Raw genomic sequence first — 21,966 nt, forward strand, 5'->3', positions numbered from 1 at the left:
CGCAGTAACTAGCAACATAGTAAAGAGGTTCCTATTGTCTTGCTGAAGACACGTGAAATACAGTACTAGAGGCGAAAATGAGTTTTTTGCGCAATTCAATTGTTCGGTGTCTGATTATCTCCATAATTAAGAGATGTCACTGTACTTGGTATATTAGAAAATTGAATCTGAATCCTGACATATAAAGATATTCCAAACACACTGCATTTCATAGCGCATATAAATTATGAACGAGAATGAGTTACGAAAGCGATATCCGTCAAGTACGGAAAACGATGTCCCTGCTAAGAAGGCGGAAAAAGTCGTCTTGAAAAAAGAGGTATGTGCTTATTCGTCAGAAAAAGTGATGGATAATTGCAAATTATGCTAAAACGTCTTCGATCGTAGGTTATTGCTGCATGCGTATAGACTCAGTTGTTCATATAGGCCTATTTTCAAAGAGAGATATGATTGTTACTTTGGTCGCATCCCACGTTTGTTCGAATTGAAGTGAGAAACTCTGTCTTACTTAATTTAGTTTCCACAACCAACTATGCACTCAGGATTCAAAACCAATGTCAATATTTGAGTCCATAGTAGAGTGTGGCCGATATAAGAATTTTGATCCTATACCGATATTGCCGATGAAGTTCACTTTTGCCGATACGGCCAATGATATTGCCGATGTAATTTCCAACAAGGATTTCAGTTTTCGTTTTGTTTCAGTAATTAGAAGAATTTATCCCATATCAACTCCATTTCTTATGATAGAACTCAAGATGAATAATAAACTAATACTTTCAGTACGAAGGGCATATTTTCAGTTCAGGAGCAACAAGTTTTCAGTATTTTCACCAAGAAGTGAACGCCTATTAATCGCCATATAATCCCACTGTACCGAATACCCTCTCACATAGAACAATAGAACAACAACAACGGACTATTAAATATTGATCGGCGCGCGCCGATGCAGATATGTATATCAAGATAGATATCGGTCGAGGTCTTTCGAGGTCTGGCTCCAGTGCTGAGGAAGCTATATATATAGATATTGTCTATATCACGGCAAAAGGTGATGGGGGACCACTTACAATGACCTACCACCCAATTGGTTTGTGCTATAAATTATAGGCCGACTACATATAGGTGTGTCGGTAACGGCCTAGCAGCGTAAAGTACATAGGAAATTTGGATCATATAATAAAAACATGAGATAAATGTATTGTATGGATGGCCTAAACATTTGGGTACCAATGAGTCCCATCTACCTTGTTTTTATCGGCGACAGACGGAATCCATCTCATAAAAATGAGGTAATCGCAAATGCGTGATCTCTGCTGAACATGAAAAACTATTTTAAAACATTTTAAGAGATTGCTTCATGATGATCACGTCAAACACATAACAATATACCATAAAATAGCTTACGGCGTACTATATGTTTCATACATCATTTCCCTGTGTAATGTTAGGATTTACGACTTAAGTGCTAACCATTGATACTTATTTCGAGCTTGCAGGAATTCCCTGTGTAGTCTCGTCCATATTACGTAGTCGTGACCAAAATGTTTTTAAAACACACGTTTAAATGAAGGATCATTAACAACTCCATGTAAAAATTCTTTTTCACTCTTCGAAAATATTATATTTTGATTCATTGGTTCGCATTTTTGATTTCAAAAACCGACTACACACTCGCCTACTATAGATTGATTGTCATAACACATTCAACCACGCTATAGATTGAGGAATACAATAACCGGGTAATATATCTTTTCAGCTGGGAGTTGTCGGTGGCATTTCACTGGTCGTCGGTACCATGATCGGGTCGGGCATATTCCTCTCTCCGAAATCGATTCTTGCAAACGCGGAGACGGTGGGTGCTAGTCTGGTTATCTGGGCAGGATGTGGGGTGCTGGCCACACTGAGTGAGTTTAGCGGATACTTCATTCTCCATTCTCCGATAAGGATTCGTTTATTATTCCTTGAGGCGTCATTCTCAAAACATCAATAAATGTATATTACATAAACAATCATTTATATCTTGCGTAAATGTGCATTATATAGCGTAAGCCCCGGGGGTGGACAGACTACGGCCCGCTTGCCATATACGGCCCGATGCCCGATGCCAAAAAGGTTTCAGTTCAACTGCCAAACATAAGAGAAAGGCAAAACGGGAATGACTTTCGGATTACGAGTGTAATGTTACAGCAGGTTGACCAGCTTATGAAGTCTCGCCAATGTTTCTGACGCCCGTGCGACAACATCAAATCAATGGTTGGTTGGTTGGTTGGTTAATATTTCCGTATCCTCATTAAAAAATTATATTGTAATTATAATCAATTACCAATATTGCGTTTTAGTCTGCAATCCCAATTTTACATAGAGCGGCCCGCGAATGGATTAAGATGTTGGTTGCGGCCCGCGAGCTAAAAAAAAGTTTGCCCACCCCTGGCATAAGCGCTGTTGACTGATCATGCATTGTGTGTGGATGTGGAAGTTAGACCAGTGGAATCCTCGATTTTTTGTGATAGTCCTGCGTCACACATCATGCTCTTATATATCAAGTAGGTAGCTTACCATTAAAATGTTCCAATCGCTACTCGTATGCACGTATTTTACGTAATGATTACTATTGTATTTTTATTGTATCAATGTAACTTGATAGTAAAGTCATACGTCAAGCATAATGCTACCAATTTCATACTGTTCTTTTTACTATCTGGTGATCGATGCAAATATTTCACAGTCTGAAATTCTATTGTAAAAACATGTTGCAGAATATAGACGAAGACTCCGTATCTCAAATTCAACGTAAGTGCAGGAGCCGGAACGTGTAACTTGGAATTCAGAATAGGCTACAAACCAGTTGTGGCCTCAGCAAAACATTCAACTCTTTGTGATGAAACCCTTACCAAGTTTATAAAAACTTGCTCAATTTTTTATACATCGGGATATTATATGTAACTATTTAGGTATTTATAATTGAACTGCGGGATCAACTGATTTATCTTTTCATGGTGGATTAACATGCTGAATTTACGCTATTTGTGCAGAAAATTCCTTCATATTTTGCTTGAAAGAATATTATTTAAAATATGACATGTTTAAATAAATTGAAGCATGTATGATGTGCATTATTGCGACCAAATAAGTAGTGGCGCCGTGCGCACGTTTTCTCCATGGTGTAAAGCTGCATCGTTTGCGGATGTTCACCGAAAATACAAATGCAACTTCCTTCTTTGGGAGTCTATTCATCAGTCAACAATGAATCTATCATGACGATTTTAACAGGTGCGATATCTTACATCGAGCTTGCTCTAATGATAAAAAAATCCGGCGGTGAGTATCAGTACTTGAAAGAAGCGTTCGGTGACGCCATGGGATTCATATTGGCGTGGACCTCCATTCTGATCAACAAACCGTCGTCGTTCGCGATCATTTCGATTGGCTTCGCCCAGTACGTAACCGCACCGTTTTACCCCGGATGTGAACCGCCAGCAAGCGCCCAGAAACTTGCAGCTGCGATTTGCATCTGTAAGTTGTGTACTATATACAGATGACAGTACAGAAATGTGTTAATACGTGACAAAAGGCATTTCAATGACACTAAACACGACCTACTGCTGTATATGAACTTTGTGTCACACTAGCAATAACATTTTGACTCTACAAAATACATATAGGCGCGGTAGTTGGACAATCTATGTTAACTATTGATTTTGAGTCATTGGGTGCATAGTAGTGCAGTGTGTAGATGTAACCGCGTTGAATGTCTCTGTCTTAAACAGGGCATGGTATGGTATGGTATGGTATGGAATGGGAATTTTCCATACTCCATACCCGCCCAATCGTTCCACACCATACTTGACAATTTTCCATACCATAGTAACATTCTTCCATACCATATTTGATACTTTTTCCATACTTTCGCGACTTGGCCAACCTCTCAAGTGATATTCTATTTTTGTTACGTGGAAATGTAGCGGCGTTTTAATTCTAATTATTTTGGATGGAATCATCCATTTAAACAGCCCTGATGCACCAATGATATCCGCAGTTCCTTATTATCATATCACGTCAGCAATGTATGTTGCCTAATCATCGAAGACGACGCGTATAATATATTGGCCTACACACGGGATTATTTGGAAATCACAACAGAATCTCATGACATGTAAATCTACTGTGGTAGCTAATTGCTAGCAGTAACATCGTCTACAAAATTACATAAACCAAAAGTATTGTGAAATTAGAAGATTGTTTCCCAACCCTTTCTTTATTCCCCACAACTTGAAATCTATATTTCCACCCTTTAAAATTGCTCCATCCAATAAAATTAGGTAAGACTTTGTTTTGTAAAGACTTGCTATTTGTGAAAGTTAAGACCCTCAGAATTGAACAGCACGCAATGAAATGATTGAGCAGTGAACTGATAACCGTAAACGCAATGCTGCGCCTCCATCGAATGTATGTGTAAGTCAGCAGAAAAATAGTAGGGGCTTGAAATATTTCCAAATGCAGCGCGGTAGCATCAATTTACATGTGTAAATGCCCAGAGATAAATGAGTTCTATATACCCCTGTAAATGTAAAACAATGCATGGGCCAGATAAACTTCCTGCTGTTAGATATAAGCCGCCATAAGCTACACTTTCGCACGCTAGATATGTCATTTCATCTGTATCGAGTCCGGCTATGCTATCAATTAGGGAGTCCGCGATATCCCTGAATACATACCCATATATATATGAACTCTTATTATAACGAATCAGGTGATTTCAATCACACCATTTCGCATGAGACTGAATAACAACGTATATGCGGGAGATCGCGTGCCGCTGTCAAGTCGATTCTCGCCAATTGGAGGCACTGATAAGTGAAATTACGAATGGCTGAACTGCAAATGAGCTATAATAGGCCTAAATATTAGAGATACGATCGGCTTTTCACACAGACGTTTAATAAATGAGGTTAATAAGGTGAATATTTTTTTTACAAGAGACACTATACCCGACTAGAAATCCCTAAATTACCCATCGGTTCGAAACCACTGCATTTGAATACATATTAGAATATAAATTTGCATCACTACAATCATTTTGGAACAGCGGATCAAATGTCCATTGTCCCGCCAATCTGTGGGCCACACATCAGAATCATTAGCCAAGATCGGGGAGTCTAGTCTTTTATCATAGATAACCACATTTCATGAAGTTTAATGCGTGTTGGATGCCGGCATATCGTAACGTCACTCCAAGACAAGCTACATATATGTTTGAATTACAATGACGGTTATGTAAAATAGATATTGCGCGATGATCATCCTACTGCAGCGCAGAAAATTATTTTCAAGTTCAACAAATTGATAAAAATATTCATGTAACTTTTACATTATCAGAATATACGATTTTAAAACTCCCTTGGTAGTTTACCAAGTGGAAGTGCAAGTTGAATGCAAGTTGTAACGCGACAGCGGTCGAATATCATTCGTTTTTATGATATTAAGTTTTAATATTGTTTGAATATTCAGTATAAATATTATCTTCCTTCATATGCACGTAACGCTTCTTTGTTGTATTCAAATAGATGTCGACCGTGGTGGGTGAGTACTAAATCGTAATTTGAGATATGAACATAGACAGTGAGCGATTTTCTGAGGTATGCAATCAATTTGACAAATCGAAAGTAGGATCATTGCCATGATTCTGGCAAAACTGCCAAAGTATGGAAAAGTATCAGAGATGAGCATGGATTAGGATTAGGTTTTCAAAAAACAGGATTTGTGAAATTTTGTCGGATTTGGATTGGATTTGGATTAGACATTTTTTTCAGAACGGATTAGGATTTGGATTGGATTTACCGATTTTCTGGGAGATTGAAATGTCGTGTGGCGAATGGCGACAAACTTTATTCAGATCAGTTATTAATGTACTTATGGTTACTAAGTTATCTTGAATCAAGTGAATCGTTATTTGTGAAAGAAAATTTTCGAATCCCTCCAATGCATAAATTGGTATTTTTTCTGAGTTTCCGGTTGGAATCGGATTAGGATTGGACATGGACTTGAATATGAAAAAGTTATGGATTAGGATCTGGATTTGGATTTGAAGGTTCGGATTTGGATTGGATTAGGACATAGAAATTTCAAATCCGCTCATCTCTGAAAAGTATGGAAGTATGGAAAGAACATTCCATACCATACTTAGGAAATTTCCATACCATACCATACTTGCGCTCTTCCATATTCCATACCGAAATTTCGTTCCATACCATACCATACTTCCATACCATACCATACCATACCATGCCCTGGTCTTAAATACATGATTGGACTACTATCTGTTTGCCCTGGATCAAAATGATGCTATTTGTACAGTGGTCATCACTACGATCAACTGCCTCAGCGTGAAAGCGTCAAACTTTGTTCAAATATTCTTCACGGCGGCAAAGCTTCTGATCATTGCCGCCATTATAATCGGAGGATTTGTAATGATTGGCGAAGGAAACACCACTCATCTAACGAATGCGTTTGGTGGCTCTGCCACGCCATCGGCGATTGCATTGGCCTTTTACTCTGGACTTTGGTCATACGACGGCTGGTAAGTCCAACCATGCCTATGATCTTGCCTCAGGTAAAACGAAAATGGTAAGATAAAATTATTGACTTTCAGGAACCAGCTGAATTTTGTGACTGAAGAAGTCCAAAACCCGGAGAGGTTGGTTGTTTTCTTCATTTCGTATATTTCAATCACTGGGTCTTAGATGACTGGTAGCAGATAAATAACACCAAACAGAATATCAGTGGCGAACTAAGAGTAGAGTTCTAATACCATAATATCATAAACTATTGGACACTGGTTTTTCCAGGATCCTCTCTGCCACCAGAGCTGCTAAGGCGGTTCAATAGGAGATCCCAGAGAAAAAAAAGTTTGGCGTACTGGTCATGGTCAACTGTCAACTTGAAATGATACCGGCATATAGCTATAAATTACAGGCCAAGTTGATGTTCCGACTCGGCACTGATGTCAACGAGTGGCGCTTTATCAGATGTCGGATCCTGTCTGCTATACACTAAATCTGGCAATGGGGACTAGGCAAACGTTGCGTATCAAATCTATTCTATTCTCAAATACAAGCAGTCCAAATCTAATAATACGGATTAGCTTGGTCATAATAGCAAGATACGCAAGGGAGAGCTTCGCACGATTGCTCGCTCGTCCGATAATAGTCGAATAGAGAAATGGAACAACAGTAACGAGTGAAATATATAGGTAAAAGAGAACGGACGGCGCAACAATTGAATTAACCAATCCATCAAATCAAACACCACAATGAGGAGTTGTCGATGAGGAAACGAAATGCAAATAAAGGACAGTTGAATTCAACTGGTTCACTAACACATCCAAACTCATTCACTTAAAATATGACTAGTCAAAACAGTTGTAACGCAGTTGTCAAATCGCCACTGCGATAGCAACAATGATGTTCGATCTATATCCGAGTAAAAGAGAACTTATTCATCATAGGCAAGTAAATAAGGAAACTTACATATAAATATTCCATGTTAGGTCACAAAGAAAACTTGTTGCGCGTATATAAAATTTCCATATCGGAGTACGCTGCTAGGTCCTATATACGAAGATAGAGTTCAGCCATCAAACAAAATTTGGCAGCATTAGGGTGTATAATGATCGATCGCCAATTTTATAAGCCTCAAATTATATTGATTTACTGACGGTCTTCCCGTAAGATCAGTATGGACCACACAAACTTGTCTTCGTAATGAGAGAGCTATTCAGTCGCAAGAGGGCAATTTCTGAGGTCGTTATTGCAGGATTTCATTGCAGTGTTGGAATGACTCGATTCATACTCGAGTCACCTTTTTCTTATGACTTGACTCGGCGAATCAGAAATGTGGATTACTCGTGACTCGAAGTAAAATTCACGAGTCAATTTCAAGTCATCAAGTAATCGGTGTCGATACAAATCACAGTATCTTGCATATGTTAGGATTGTTCACGAAAAGCTGGTGTTACCCGTGAGAGCGACCAATCATTCAATGATCATGTGTTTTACTCAGTCTCCATTCTTCTCTCACAAATAAATTGACCACAAACGAACTAATCGAAGCTTATAGCTTACGTTGTCGTATACTAGTATGGTAAAGTAATTTAATAGCAAAATATATATTTCTGTTCTCTCTTCTTCCCTTAACTAAACCTCTTGTTTTATTGCAATTGAATTCGAATATCGTTTATATTGTCCTCAACCATTGGCGCCTGCTCGAATTGTATTATATAAATTTGTAAATGGGTAATGTATCGCATCTTATCAATTCGTTTCTTTATTCTCTATTCTCTATTTTGGCTGGTAACTAAACACCGATACTATGCAATTACTTACGTATAGTTTAACAGTTCTAGGTATATGTGAGCGATGATTGTATATTCATTCATCGGTTCAGAATCAATGACCACTCAATCTGTATTTCAGATAGCTAACAAAATGCAATAACGTAATCATGCATCATACTTCCAAAAGGCAATTTGACTTGAATTGTAACTTGACTTGACTCGACCGGACTCGAGTCACCTTCGAAAATCCATTGACTTGACTTGACGCGAGTCAAAATGTGCAATGACTCGAAATGACTCGTGACTCGAAGTAGTGACTTGGATCGTGATCCCAACATTGTTTTATTGGCTTATCAGGATATTATTACTGAACCCAGAAATTTGACATATAGAGGATGTACCACAGGCACAATAAATATATTTATGATAAACTGTGTTGTGTTTCAAATTAGAGTATGGTTCAAGTTTTACTATAGTCTTTCTGAAATTTTTGAGCAGTGCTTCCACGTGATACCAAGTCCGCGAACATGCATTCTTCGTTGTGTAACCACACTCTTTAACCACACGCATTGCGGTTACTGAAGATACATTGTGTTTTAGATAAGTGGTTCTCAACCGCCGGTCCGCCAGGTATATTACAATTTCATACCTTAATTTCAAGATGCAATATTGAAGGCTTGTTCATTGATCAAATAAATAAAACATCAAATTTTAAATAATTCAAAACTTCATGAGGTAACATTAGGACTGCAAACATGTCCAATTTGACTTAAAGTTCAAGACGTGTCATTTGACGACATGTGAGCGACAAGTACAGAACAGACACGATCTGACTCATCACTAAACAGCGCAGTTTGCGCGATCATTCGTTTTCGATTCAATCATTTTGTGCAGGACCGCGACTGGGGCACCCAAACCCAATTGGAGAGGGGCCGATTGAAAAGAGCCCAAAATTATTTCGCAAATGAACATAAATCATAGCGTATTTTTCTGAAACTTTTTCCAACCTTTTTCAATTTCTTTTCGTGCTTTGCGCGATTTAGTATCACTAAATGTCTTGCATATAGTAGGTGCCCTTCCCCAAGAAATACGCATGGCTTATAGAAATAGGCATTTCGGCGTCAGCCATTACCATGCCACGACGTACCAACATGGGACTCCGAAAAGTGTGCCAAAAATTCGGCAGCGAGAAAACCGATTCAGTCGTGATTGATCGATAATTTTCGCTATTGGGGCGATTAAGCTGGATAAACTCTCTGCTTACACTGAGTAGACTGAATACGTTCACAAGCACAGGTGAAAACATCCACCCAACTGCAGGGTCTCGGGGAGAAGCCCCGGAAGTTTGGATTAACGCCCTGTGGGGCTCAAGATCAACGTTTTTGGGAGTGGGCTAACGAAGTGCTTTTGTGGCCCGGATTTGCGAATGGCCGGTATAGTTTGCTGCAAGGTGTTTCCTTACAGCACGCATTGTATTCGTAGTTGCCAGAGTAGCCTATGCGTCTGGTGGCAGTGGGCAATGAGCAAGGTAGCACGACAAGGTGCATGGTTAGACTTGGTTCGAGTTGGCGTGGTCGATTAAACACACGGCCTTCGGCACGAAACACTGTTAACGACTCTCGGCGGTAGCACGTTCATCTGGATAATGCAATTTTACCTCGACTCTGCAGACTGACTACCATAAAATCACATGGATGCCATCATGAAGATAATCAATTACGATCAAAACCTCTAAATGCCAGTCTCTAGCACCAAATAATTGCAAAAAACGGTTGCATACTTTACATTTTGGCTTCATTTCAATTTTCAAAGTTTACCGGTTCGCCAGACATTTTTTGAAATTTTACCGGTCCGCGAGGTGAAAAAGGTTGAGAACCACTGTTTTAGATCCAGTATTTGCATATCAATACAACAACAATCATACCAAGATTCATACTGATATTTGCAACCGACCAGGCTAGATATGATGATTATGAGTGTTTGCCAGTAATCGTCGTGTCATCAGACAGAGTATTGATAGGACTATGCTGAAAAGGGATCATGAGCCTGCTATATTTTGCGCACAGCACACGCGGCGACGAGCCGCGTATTTACCTATCCGTCGCTCAATATTGTTTTGCCTAGCACATATATTATATTCCGTTCAAATTGGGTGATAATGTCTGCGGATTGATTGAAAAATTAATTATGATTAATTGAAGCGATTGGATTATCGCTCATCGTGGGATGAATACTTCGGTCTAATTCAAATATTTGCAATATGTCAGGAAGTGATTGTGATTGGTATGTATATATGTAGAAGAAAGGGCGTTGTATGATGGTTGGTTGTACGAATATGCCTCCGAGTATGCGATGCTCTGGTAACGAGGGGCGTCTTTTGTGCACATATTGATCGTTGCAAGATATACCGTACTTTAATGAGTTGATACAACAGACCATAGGCGCCGACTTTTATTTTTTGCATGGGGTGGCGGCAGACGCGTAGCCAGGGGACGGTGTCGAAACACTCTTCTTTTGACAGGCAAAACCTCGTCCTTTTGAAATGACCATTCTGACGCTAATATTCAGTTGCAATTCAACAATGCAATTCAAATTCAAGTCGTATTATCAGTGTTACGTGAAGCCGCGACCAATTATCGAGATTTGTCTGTGCACGCATATCGCATCGCACAATGCAACGGGACGCGATCTCCCGCTGAGATGATAGCGAAATTAGATCATTGATTTCCACGCGCTCGGCATTCGTCGTTGAACTGAGCAGTAACACAGGCGACAATTCTGGAACACGAAAGACAGACAAGAATTATGATTGCAAAGGCGCGCGGCCAATCAGTTATTATCCCTTACCGCCCACACAATGGGTTTTTACTTAGTATTAAGAAGCTCGCATCGCGACAATTGGTTGCTGATTAAAACATTGATTTTGACTGCATTTCTGCATTTCCCGATTTACGTTCGCAAAGCATAGTTGGATTAATATTATGGGTACTGGAATAAATTCCAACTAGCAGGCGCAAACAATAAAACACTGCGCTCCGAGAATATTTATCAGAAAAATGGTTCACAAAATATACGCGGCTGACGGCCCACCTCGATGCAAATAATGCAGACGTATATTTGGTTGTAAAATCGCGATAGAAGATGGTGTTTCTCAGAGCGCGCGATGAAATTTACGTTTCTAACAATGAGGTCGAATTTTTACATCTCATAACGATCGTTAGTTTGCTGAAATCAGCATCTACGCTGTGCGAAATACATAGTAGTGACCAATTTTATCGGACTGTACATGCGGCCGGTAAGGTTGCGCTGATAACTAAAATGCAGACATGCAGCAAACCTGCAATAATTACAATTGCAGGGTGCGCTAATAATACCCAAATACCCAGATTCGGCAATGGCAACGAGCACAATTAGTTCAGACGCGGGCATAAGTTTTAATCAAAAAGATATATAAACACAAACAATATTACACTCGGAGATTGTTCCTGTTTAGCGAAAGTGTTTTTGCGGACGGTAGCAGGCCTGCATGTGGACGCGCTAAATCAAACCACCGACGATAGTGCACACGAGATATCGATGATCCATTTCGCATACAAACGATTCTCGCTAATTTGCAGTACGCAGCATCAATAATACGAATTAGTGAATTGGCATTTCGAAAGGACAGGATTTCTAGTAATAAATGAGAAAATCCCTGGCTACGCATCTGGGGTTTTAATGCCGACAATGCGCTAGATAATATCAGCCCGGGTCCTACGGCCTTCGTAGGCCCCTATCAGCCCGTCGAATTTGATCGTAAAATGGCGCGCTTTTAATTATCCACGTGTTGTTGCAGTATGCAATATGGGCGTATGCCGAATCGAAGTATTAAATACAAATAAATGCATGCAATCTTTGGAGATATTTTATAATGTTGGTAGGTTTCCACTAACGTTCAAATACTTTCGAGGGGTACAACGGCACGTGTTTGCCAGTCATGGAGGGATTTGCACAAACGAATCAATTTGCCTGTGACTATGAGTCACCAATCTGTCTTAGTGGGCGTTATCTAGAATAAGAATTGTAAGTCTATTATAGTAAACAGCCGGGTGCTCGATAAATATTAAATCAAACAAAAACACAAGCACGGAAATCGGACAACCATCTGATCACGTGATAAGATAGCTTATATATAAACCTTTGCTGACCACTTGTGAATAAATCTCAGATTACATTCGCAGAAACTTCCCGATTGCCATATACTTGGGAATACCGATGGTGACGGTACTCTACATCCTCGTGAATATTGCGTATTTTACTGTAATGTCACCAGCTGAACTACTGGCATCAAGTGCCGTGGCTGTGGTAAGATTACAATAAATAATAAGCCCCAGTTTCATTCCCTGGTCCATGTGTTTATCATTCTGTATTTGTCGTGTGTAGGTCCATGTGTCTTTAAACCATTTTCGAATCATTCGTGTAGTATTATATGTGGAAGCGGACGCCGGAATTCACTGCAATGCTTAGTGTACGAGCATTGATGATTAAATGCGTAAGAATCCACAAAACGACTAGGACGGATATTCACAATTACTACTTTTGTAACAACGATACGACAGTATTAACCAGACGATATTTCGAACATGTAGCTATGCAAGTTTATGACAGTTACATATTTTCTGCAGACCTTTGGAGACAGGGTATTTGGTTCATTCGCCTGGACGGTCCCGTTGGCGGTGGCGTGTTCTACGTTTGGAGCGGCGAATGGCAGTGCTTTTACAGGAGCTCGGTAAGAAAAGTCGTGACAAGTGCACCTAATCATAAGAATTACGAATACCTACACTGGTAGTCGGATCGAATCAATATCAATATTGATATTCGCTGGCAGACTACCTGATGTCAACTCCATAAAATCTTAAATATATAATTAATTTTGCAATACCCTACCAGCAGGACGTTACTTCGATCATTTGACGAGTTCACGCGCACGCATTGTTGTATATCGAAACAGACAATATCAGGATACCCGTTACAGTGATTGAATGCGAGACATGCGAATGTTCTATGTTATTGAATTTTTTCCCTGGTAAAATTAGATTTCTGCTTTTGACGTATGTTTTCAATACAACATCCTTTGTAACAGAATATTTATTAAACTCGAAGACTTTTCGGGTGCCTCTTTTCAAGAGTTAACGGCACACTAAAAGGATTTAACGTATGTCGTAAATAATGATGCAATTGCTCTATTATGGAGGGGAAACCCGCTTGTGTCGGAAATATCTATACGCTCATGCGATCTATGTATGTGACTTATCCACCATAACAGCTATTTACAGATTGACGTATGCTGCAGCAAGAAATGGACACATGGCGGAAGCACTCTCTTACATTAGCGTTACAAGAGTAACACCATCACCGGCAGCGATGTTCAATGTACGATTTATTCCCTGATTTCAGCTGAATACAGGCGACAACATCTTTATGTCGTTCAGGCTTTCATTGCGTTGCTTATGATCGTACCGGACGCATCCACGTTTGAGTCGCTGATTAACTATTTCACGTTTTCAAGTTGGATCTTTTACGGAGCTACCTTCCTATCGGTGATCGTGTTGCGGTACCGGCGACCAGATCTACATCGTCCTTACAAGGTTAGTAGACCTACTTCAGTAGAAAGGGAGCTAATGCAGCTTTAGACAAGGTAGATTGTAGTGTGACTGCATCTGGTGTGCAACTGCCATCGCTCGTTGGTTAGTTCATTGCGATGAGAGAGAGATGGAGGGAGGGAGAGAGAGAGGAGGGGAGGGGAGGGGAGGGAAAGGGAGAACAAAACGATAGACCTAATTATAGGGTTCCAACAAAATACATAAGTACAGCGGCGAATTGTTTACCAAAACCATGGCACAGCCAGAATATAGCGTGTGGGATATCCGGGTATCATCAAGTCGCATAACATTAAATGACGAAATATCGCCTTTAAATGACTCGTGAATCCTCTGCTGTGATTGCAATAGCAGATTGGAAGCTCCCATTTGATAACCGAGTGTCCTCTGTATGGCTTTCTTGTATTCCAGGTGTTCCTTCCTATACCAGCAGTGTGCTTCCTGGCATCACTTTACCTGATTGTCGCTCCAATTGTAGAGGAACCATCACTCGCGTATCTGTATGCAACCATCATCATCTTATTTGGCTTCGTGGTGTACGTACCAGTCGTCTATTTCGGGAAACATCCGCCGATAATGAGTAAGATATTTTCCGGAATTAATGGCGTTTCACGTCTGCGCGACGAGGAACGATAAGGGTTTGCTTCGACATGAATACAATTCTAGTATTTGCAGTAAAGCAGTGGTTCCCAACCTTTTTTGTCTCGTGTCCCCCTTGGCCGATATTTGAAGGAAAATTCACCCCTATGAAAAAGTTGCCTGTGACTAAAAAATGTGCTTTTGAACGCGCATCCATGTGTTTACTGAGCAATTAATGGCCAAACATATTCAGATATGTCCGAACTATGGCGAATCCGGACCGCACTAAACATTGGTAAGGTACAGTCAAATTTGACCTGTTTTTGACCGATCGGGTAGCCGCTGACGAAAAATAAATCAAGTCCGTTTGCTATGGACTTGATTTAAATTGATGAATTTGGTACGGTATGTTTTTCACGTTAGCTTATATGTTGGCTTAAAAAGTTAAACAAATTTCACTAGCGGCCTTGTGCTGAATTCGGCTTGACGTTTTCCTGCTTAAAAGCAATCTGGTCGAGTGGCTGTCGCGAAGCCAACGAAATCGTCTCGTGAGCCTCACTTTACCATGGGGTGTAATAGATACGGAAGGCATTTAAACATATACCTAGCTTGAAATCCGCCACAGAAACACACAATTGTAAAGAACTAATTCATACTTAACAGTTCTATACCATAAAAACCTTGTGAACCCAGTTTATCTTCCGATACAATGCCAAAGCCAGATTCCCCCTAAAAATTTCCCAATTCCCCCAAGGGGTGAATTCTGCTCGATGGGAATCACTGCAGCAAAGCAATAAAATCTAGTCGAAATTCATGACGGTAGCCGGAGCTGAATAAATCCGCCGTTACAATATTCAGCGGTGGTATAACCATCTTAGAACATATAGAATACATAAGATATCCTAATACTATGCTGATTGCAGAATGCAAAAGGTATTGGTTTCACGATCCACGATTTTAGACCTACATGTATCGCACAGATACCTACAAAAGGCATTTAGAGATTCTTTGATATTGTAGCTCTACTATATGGCGCTCACCAAAGAAGCAGTATGGATACTCGTTGATGTGATGGTGTAGTTCGAAAGGCTGTGGTGCAATCTCGTAACACCAAAACACTGTTTACGGCATTGGCCTTTATTCTGCGATGTATTTACTTCCAATGTTTAATTTGGCAGGAATGTGTTGTACATCAATGTGGTCGTTTGACGTTTGGTGTGTAAATATGAAGGAGTATTACCATTTATGCTGTTAGAGCGTGCAGCCGATATTACGACGTGTTTGCAATTATAGAAATGATGAAACAGTAAACCGAATATCTGATATTTGTCACAGACACTTATCACCCGGAATACAATACTAAAATGCTGTTTAGTCCTGTGAGATGACTTACCTCTCAACACTGCCATTGTTGTGGTTTACCATACTAATTAGGGATGGTGTGAACCCCTGAAAGGTTCAGGATCGTGTGAACGCGAACGTGAACCTTGTGACGTCACGTGACGTCACATTGCTGATTGCAAACCTACATTTCAGTGAAGTGATATATTATTGTAGGCCTACATGTACACGATGACTATCGACCACTCAGGCCACATTATGTCACAATGCTGAAGTACATGCTGGCTATTCAAACGTCACCATATGAATCAACTGGAGCAATCAAATGCTATAATCACATAACATCAATATCTTCCGTCGCTTTGCCAATAATTTCGACGAGGACTTCCAAGAAACTATACTATGGTGGCCATACGCAGTGGTGGCTTTTGGGGTGGGCGAGGTGGGCGGTCGCCCGCCCCCCCCTGGTCGAAGGCCCCCCTCTTTGGTTTATGCGCTTTTTTCATGGATAATAGCGAATAGACATGGAAACCCCGTGTACCAAGCAAGAATATGATTCCGCACAGATATGTGAATAATCATCAAAGATCTGCATTTGTTAGAAAAGTCCCGTACCCGATCATCAACGCCTCTGCATGCGGTAAAATTATTCAGTTTTGATGTAGTCTATCCTTGCACACATGCAATAATAGATATGGCTAAACCTTGACGTGGTGAAAGATAGATAATAATGACAGATGCGAAAGGGGGTCTGGGGGGCGGAGCCCCCAGAAGCTACGGTTAGATATTTATAGGGGGGCCCCGGTAAGTCTCGCCCGCCCCTCCCGTTCGTAGGGCCACCACTGGCCCTACGCCCGGATTTTCTCGGGCATGTCCGGAATTTCACTGTGCAAACGGTGTCCAAGACAAAATTCTAAAATATGTCTAAATATCCTTCATTTTCTAGACTTGAAGTAGGCTCAAAATGTTTTTGTAAATTAGCATAAGCAACCATATTTTGAACAGATTTATGCTACTTGAAATTTTTCTTCGCGCTGTGCGCGATTTAGTGTCACACATGTTGAATTTAATATGCGGACTACCAGCCTCGCAAACATGGAATCAAAACTTAATAACAAATAACCATTATTTACTGTAGTAATTCTAATTGTAATCACAATTTTAAGAGAACGATATATTCCTAGAGACGATTAGGGCAGAGATTGGCAAGAATGCACCTCGTTTAGCATTGATTCTTTTATGTTGCTAGTGCCATGGATTGAGTAGACCGTTGTTGAAATGCAAAGAATTACAACCAAATATGTTGTAATGACGTGGACAATTTGAATATATGATAAAGGTTCACAGTGCAGAACCTGCCAAGGTTCGTTTGTGAGCGTGAACCTCTAAATTTCGGAGATTCACACACAGAACGCGAACGCGAACGTCACGTTCACACCATCCCCAATACTGATACTCTACAGATTGCAACATTTTTCCATATTCAACGTATTTCAATATCCCCCATTGAACTCCTATTGCGTCAAAATTAGTTCAAAACCGCCACAAATCGTGCATATACGTGTGATTGATGACATACTTCGACGGCATCTCGTTGCAGTAGAACATTATTTCACCACGTGATGTTTTACTTTATACTTGATAAGATTAGCTATTATTCGATGCATAAATTGTTGGATTCTAACATCGATTCCTATTCGACCAATGCAATTTCATTGAAAAATTTGAACATGATTCTGTTTATACGGTGAATTAGACACCGATATGTTTGTGCGGGCAATATTAATAAAAGCGTCAGCGGATCTCAGGAGTCAGAATCGCAACAATATAATGAATTAAATGAAAGTGGTGAATTAAATGTTCCGATACCCGCTGAGATACGTTAACCTCAATTCACATCAAAGCCGAGTAACGCAAATAATATGATGACTGATCATTTCACAGGGCCTTTAACGATATTTCTTCAAGAGTTATTGGAAGTTGTACCAACGCAGAATGACGATGAGGACGATGAAGAAGAACAAAGTCGCAATGATATGAAGGAGTCCTATAAATCATATCAGTTATGAAACAGTCATAGTTCCAAATCTCATATGTACATATAGATTATAAAGCCTGTTTTACTACTGTCGATTTCCCATTCTTGTTATACATTTTCGATGTGAGCACGTCGTCGGCCATGCATGACCTTACGTTACAATCGTCGGAACAAAAGGATGGGAGGTAACTACAAAGCTAGGTTTTTCATTAACGTACTGTAATAAGCTGCATATATCGTTCTCCATATACGACAAACCTTCGCTGCCCCAACTCTCGTTCGCCGTTGATGAGTTCGTGATGTGTTGTAGCAAGCGAATTTTTGATCGCCATAAATGGCAGTAGGTATACTCCAACTTCTAATTATAATATAAATACAGAATGGTTTCAATACATACACACGCGTTTTAATGAGTGATCAGAAGCAGCGCGTATCAAAATGGATCCCCGAATTACGCGACTCCCCGTTATTCTGCTCTTCCTGCCAAAAGTCGCTGTCGAATATATGAAAAGCGTGCCCCGAAAGAAGGGAATAGTCTGGTGTGGTGGAATGTGAAATTTCCATGTTCCATACTTGGCTAACTCTTTTCATGCTATGGGATTTTTCATCCAGATCCGTATCCACATTCTGCCATACCATACAGTATGGACAAAAATATTGCGTTTAGCCGATTACGACATGGCGTAGAGTGCAGATCAGGTAAATTACAATTCCTGGTACGAAATTCTGCATCCACTCAACACACTGATTCCAATGGGTATAAACAAGACAAACACACCGATTTTTTTAAAGATATATCCCAGGGGTGGAGAGGTTTCTATTAACGTGATCCATCCCTAAAAATCGCCAAAAGGGGACACACTCCAACAAAACCAGGTACTAAATACTAGTCCGCTGTTGCCTCATTAGTTTCTGTTCTTCAACCAGGAATTCATTTGAAGTCCATGACCATTTAGCTGTTATGTAAATAATGCGCTGCTCTTTTTATCATAATAATATTAATTCATACAAATATGTTGCACACATTGTTCCAATTAAGCCATTGCAAGCTTAAAGTATCATGCATATCGAGCGCAAACAGTTTACCATTGTATGCAATATCGTACACTTTTTCGGATGATTGTGTGCATGGGTTGACGAATTAGGATATTACCATTAGCGCGGGCAAGTCGACAAGTTCTCTGGTTCGACTCCTTTAGGACAGATTGTTGACATGACCGAGACTCGGCCCAAAGAACACCGATAATCATCATCTACAAAGACCTATTTCATGGAAACATGCGAAAAGAGTAGATCAGTAGATCGGGTTTCGATTATATATTAACAAAAGAAACATGGCAATAAAACTCACAAGTTTGTATTGGATGCAGATGTGTATTGGTGGCAACATTCATGCTCATCAGTAGCGATTTTGATCATATCAAAAAGTACGAATCCGGCTCCGATCCGACTCCGATCATAATTGAAAAAAAAACGACCGGATATCCAGTCGGGCTCGCCCCGTTCTACCTGCTACACACGAAATTATTTAACTTGACGATGATTGTTTCGACTCAATACGCCGGTTAGGGACCCTTGGACTTGTAGTCATTCGTTCAGTGAAGACAATCGTTGAACATATTATAGCTTAGGCAGTAGGTAATTTTTGTGGCAAGAGGTCAGAGATGTTAGTTTAGGTGTCACGTGTAAAATATACTGTCATTGCAGCGGTAGCGATTTATATTATTGCATCGTCTTGGGACCTGCTTCAATCGTAATTTAACGTGCAGACCGTATTCATGGGCTTCCAAACGGTTCCTTGTTGGTGTTCGGTGTTAAACGAATTCTGGCATCTTGGAACGCTTCCACCATGACGGTCATCGTAGTCATTATCGATGAGCTGACAACTTACAGAACTGCCCACTTTCGTCCCAGAAATTGTAAGACACCGCTCATACGTATCAAATTACGACGAGCAGCATGTCTAAACCTCCAACATGTTATAGCTACTGTAGCCTGAAACCATCGGCTTCGCAATGATGGAACGGACCGGTACGCTATTAAATATATACTACCCTTAAGCTTTGACAGATGCATACCATTTCGACTCGCGATGGATATGCCCAAGGATCACCGCGGTACGTTTATCCGCATGATGGCAGAAGATATATTCCAGCGATTTCATGGACAGTCTGGTTAAAAGAAAGACGTACCAGCCAACCTCTGCAGATTAGGTTAGTGAGTTTTGGAGTAAAAGGAAGAGTAGACATAAATCATTGTGAAGTTATCGCACGCATCAATACGTAGTATTTGGCCCATTCAAGTCATATTGTACCTAAGAGGCAAGCTGGCCACTGGCCATTCACTCAGTATCAGGAGATGAGTCGTAAAATTTTTTTACTTGGCAGCTCGAAAGGTCTTATTAAACCTACTAACGATATGAAGTAAAATGACAATGTAGGATCATTTATTGCCAGTAAATTTTATTGGTAGGTTTTCTTCCACTTGCCAACATGAACAAAAGACTGAACTCCAATAATTTTTAACTTTCGAAAAGTCGGCAGGGAACAGATTTAAAGACAATAAAAATGCATTAAAGCTTGTTACACTCCTACGACGAAACCTAGTATGAGGCAAAGTAGGTACAATCTAACATGGGTCGGACATTACGACCGTGCTATTGGTAAATATAATTTGACCCTGCCAAGGGCAAAATCTTATCATTAACTCCGAGTCCATATTACGTTTATCTAGCTTGACGAAATAAAATCATTCATTCATGATAAACAAGCATGAACAGGGGGGAAATCAATTACGGGTAGCGAGATATTTTAACCTAAAAATAGAGATTTTAACATTTTGTTACCTATAAAACTCAATGTTGACCAAACTTTGACCTCATGTATGTAAATTAAGTGTTTTCTCACATAATGTTAGAATCGTACGCCTTATCTTCATTTCTGGTTGGAACTGTCTGTCCTTACGAATTAGTTGGCCTGAAAATAATTATTTGACTTCAAAACTGACAAATTATTACATGAAAATACTTTATTTTAAGGAAATCTGGACCTATGAAGAATTCCGTTAGTTGGTACGATATGGTACAATATGGTAGATATATATAAGAATCAATGCCCACGCAGTCTTGCTTCAGTTAGGATATTACATTACGTTCAGCATAACACAATGTCGACATATTTGTTTTATTTGACCGTTTATGATTCACAATGAGCAGATAATGGACCTTCTAAAACGGTAGGTCTAAAAGCTGTTAGATGTCAAATGATGAGTTCACCGACAGTACGAGCATTGACGATACAAACGAAATGCAGGTGGCAAAAAATATGACTTTGAAAACAATTTTGACAATTTTTAGACCTAACCCAAGTTAATAATTAATGCAATGTTGTTCAAGTAAATTTGTAGTTCTACACCCGTGCAAGCCCAGGCTACAAAGTTGATTTGTGGTGCTGCGAATACTTCTTACGCCAAAGCTTCAGCATCTCGAAGTCATTGAATTTATTTCTGTACATCAAGTGGTGTTTGGAAATGAATAAATCATTACCAGACTAAACTGAACTAAGCTTTGTTTAGTTCAGTGCTCTTCAACCTTTCTTGTGTGGTGAAACCTTTAAGTTGTTGCGACAAACTCATGCACCCTGTTTATTTGGAAATATTCAACGTAATTGATAGCTGATAAAATAAATCGACATCTTCTTCCAGACAGGCTAAGGCTGTTGAGGCGTGGAAGCATCCGAAGGACACGCGAGGTAGCAATAAAGAAATGAAGTTTCCTAAACTAGAAATGAGTTCAATTTTTTGCTGAAACTTCCATGTTTTACCGACCGCAATAATCCTAATTATATCTCCATGTCAAATGTCAGAGTTGCGTATTACCATTCATAAACCGATGCTAGATTGTGACTGATTCCGTACATTGCCCATATGAAAAGGTGTCTCTGAATTAGGAGTAACTATGGCGGATACGTGACTCTTGGTGCTAACTGATGCTTTTATGGTCTGTATGTCAGGCATCTGTGCAGACGTCGTAGAAA

General features: G+C 39.9%; 1 protein-coding gene across 1 annotated transcript; it reads left to right on the forward strand.

The window, feature by feature from the left end:
- Positions 1 to 63: 63 nt before the first annotated feature.
- Positions 64 to 18,953, forward strand: LOC145442833 (b(0,+)-type amino acid transporter 1-like). Its single transcript, XM_080320851.1, has 11 exons — positions 64 to 319; positions 1,760 to 1,907; positions 3,274 to 3,516; positions 6,358 to 6,580; positions 6,653 to 6,697; positions 12,556 to 12,679; positions 13,000 to 13,103; positions 13,651 to 13,747; positions 13,807 to 13,962; positions 14,386 to 14,554; positions 17,839 to 18,953. Exons 1-11 carry the CDS (start codon positions 227 to 229, stop codon positions 17,961 to 17,963), a joined length of 1,527 nt encoding a protein of 508 aa, XP_080176977.1. The 5' UTR covers positions 64 to 226; the 3' UTR covers positions 17,964 to 18,953.
- Positions 18,954 to 21,966: the final 3,013 nt, after the last annotated feature.

Source organism: Botryllus schlosseri, chromosome 7 (genome assembly GCF_051294905.1).
Source record: "Botryllus schlosseri isolate E-star chromosome 7, Bs_hap1, whole genome shotgun sequence".
In the NCBI taxonomy this organism is placed as follows: Eukaryota; Metazoa; Chordata; class Ascidiacea; order Stolidobranchia; family Styelidae; genus Botryllus; species Botryllus schlosseri.

Bases quoted from the DNA above. Each gene is read 5' to 3' on its own strand.
- LOC145442833 (XM_080320851.1), top strand. From the start codon at position 227: ATGAACGAGAATGAGTTACGAAAGCGATATCCGTCAAGTACGGAAAAC. The intron at 13,748-13,806 runs GTACGATTTATT...TATGTCGTTCAG, and splicing joins CACCGGCAGCGATGTTCAAT to GCTTTCATTGCGTTGCTTAT. The intron at 14,555-17,838 runs GTAAGATATTTT...ATCATTTCACAG, and splicing joins GAAACATCCGCCGATAATGA to GGCCTTTAACGATATTTCTT.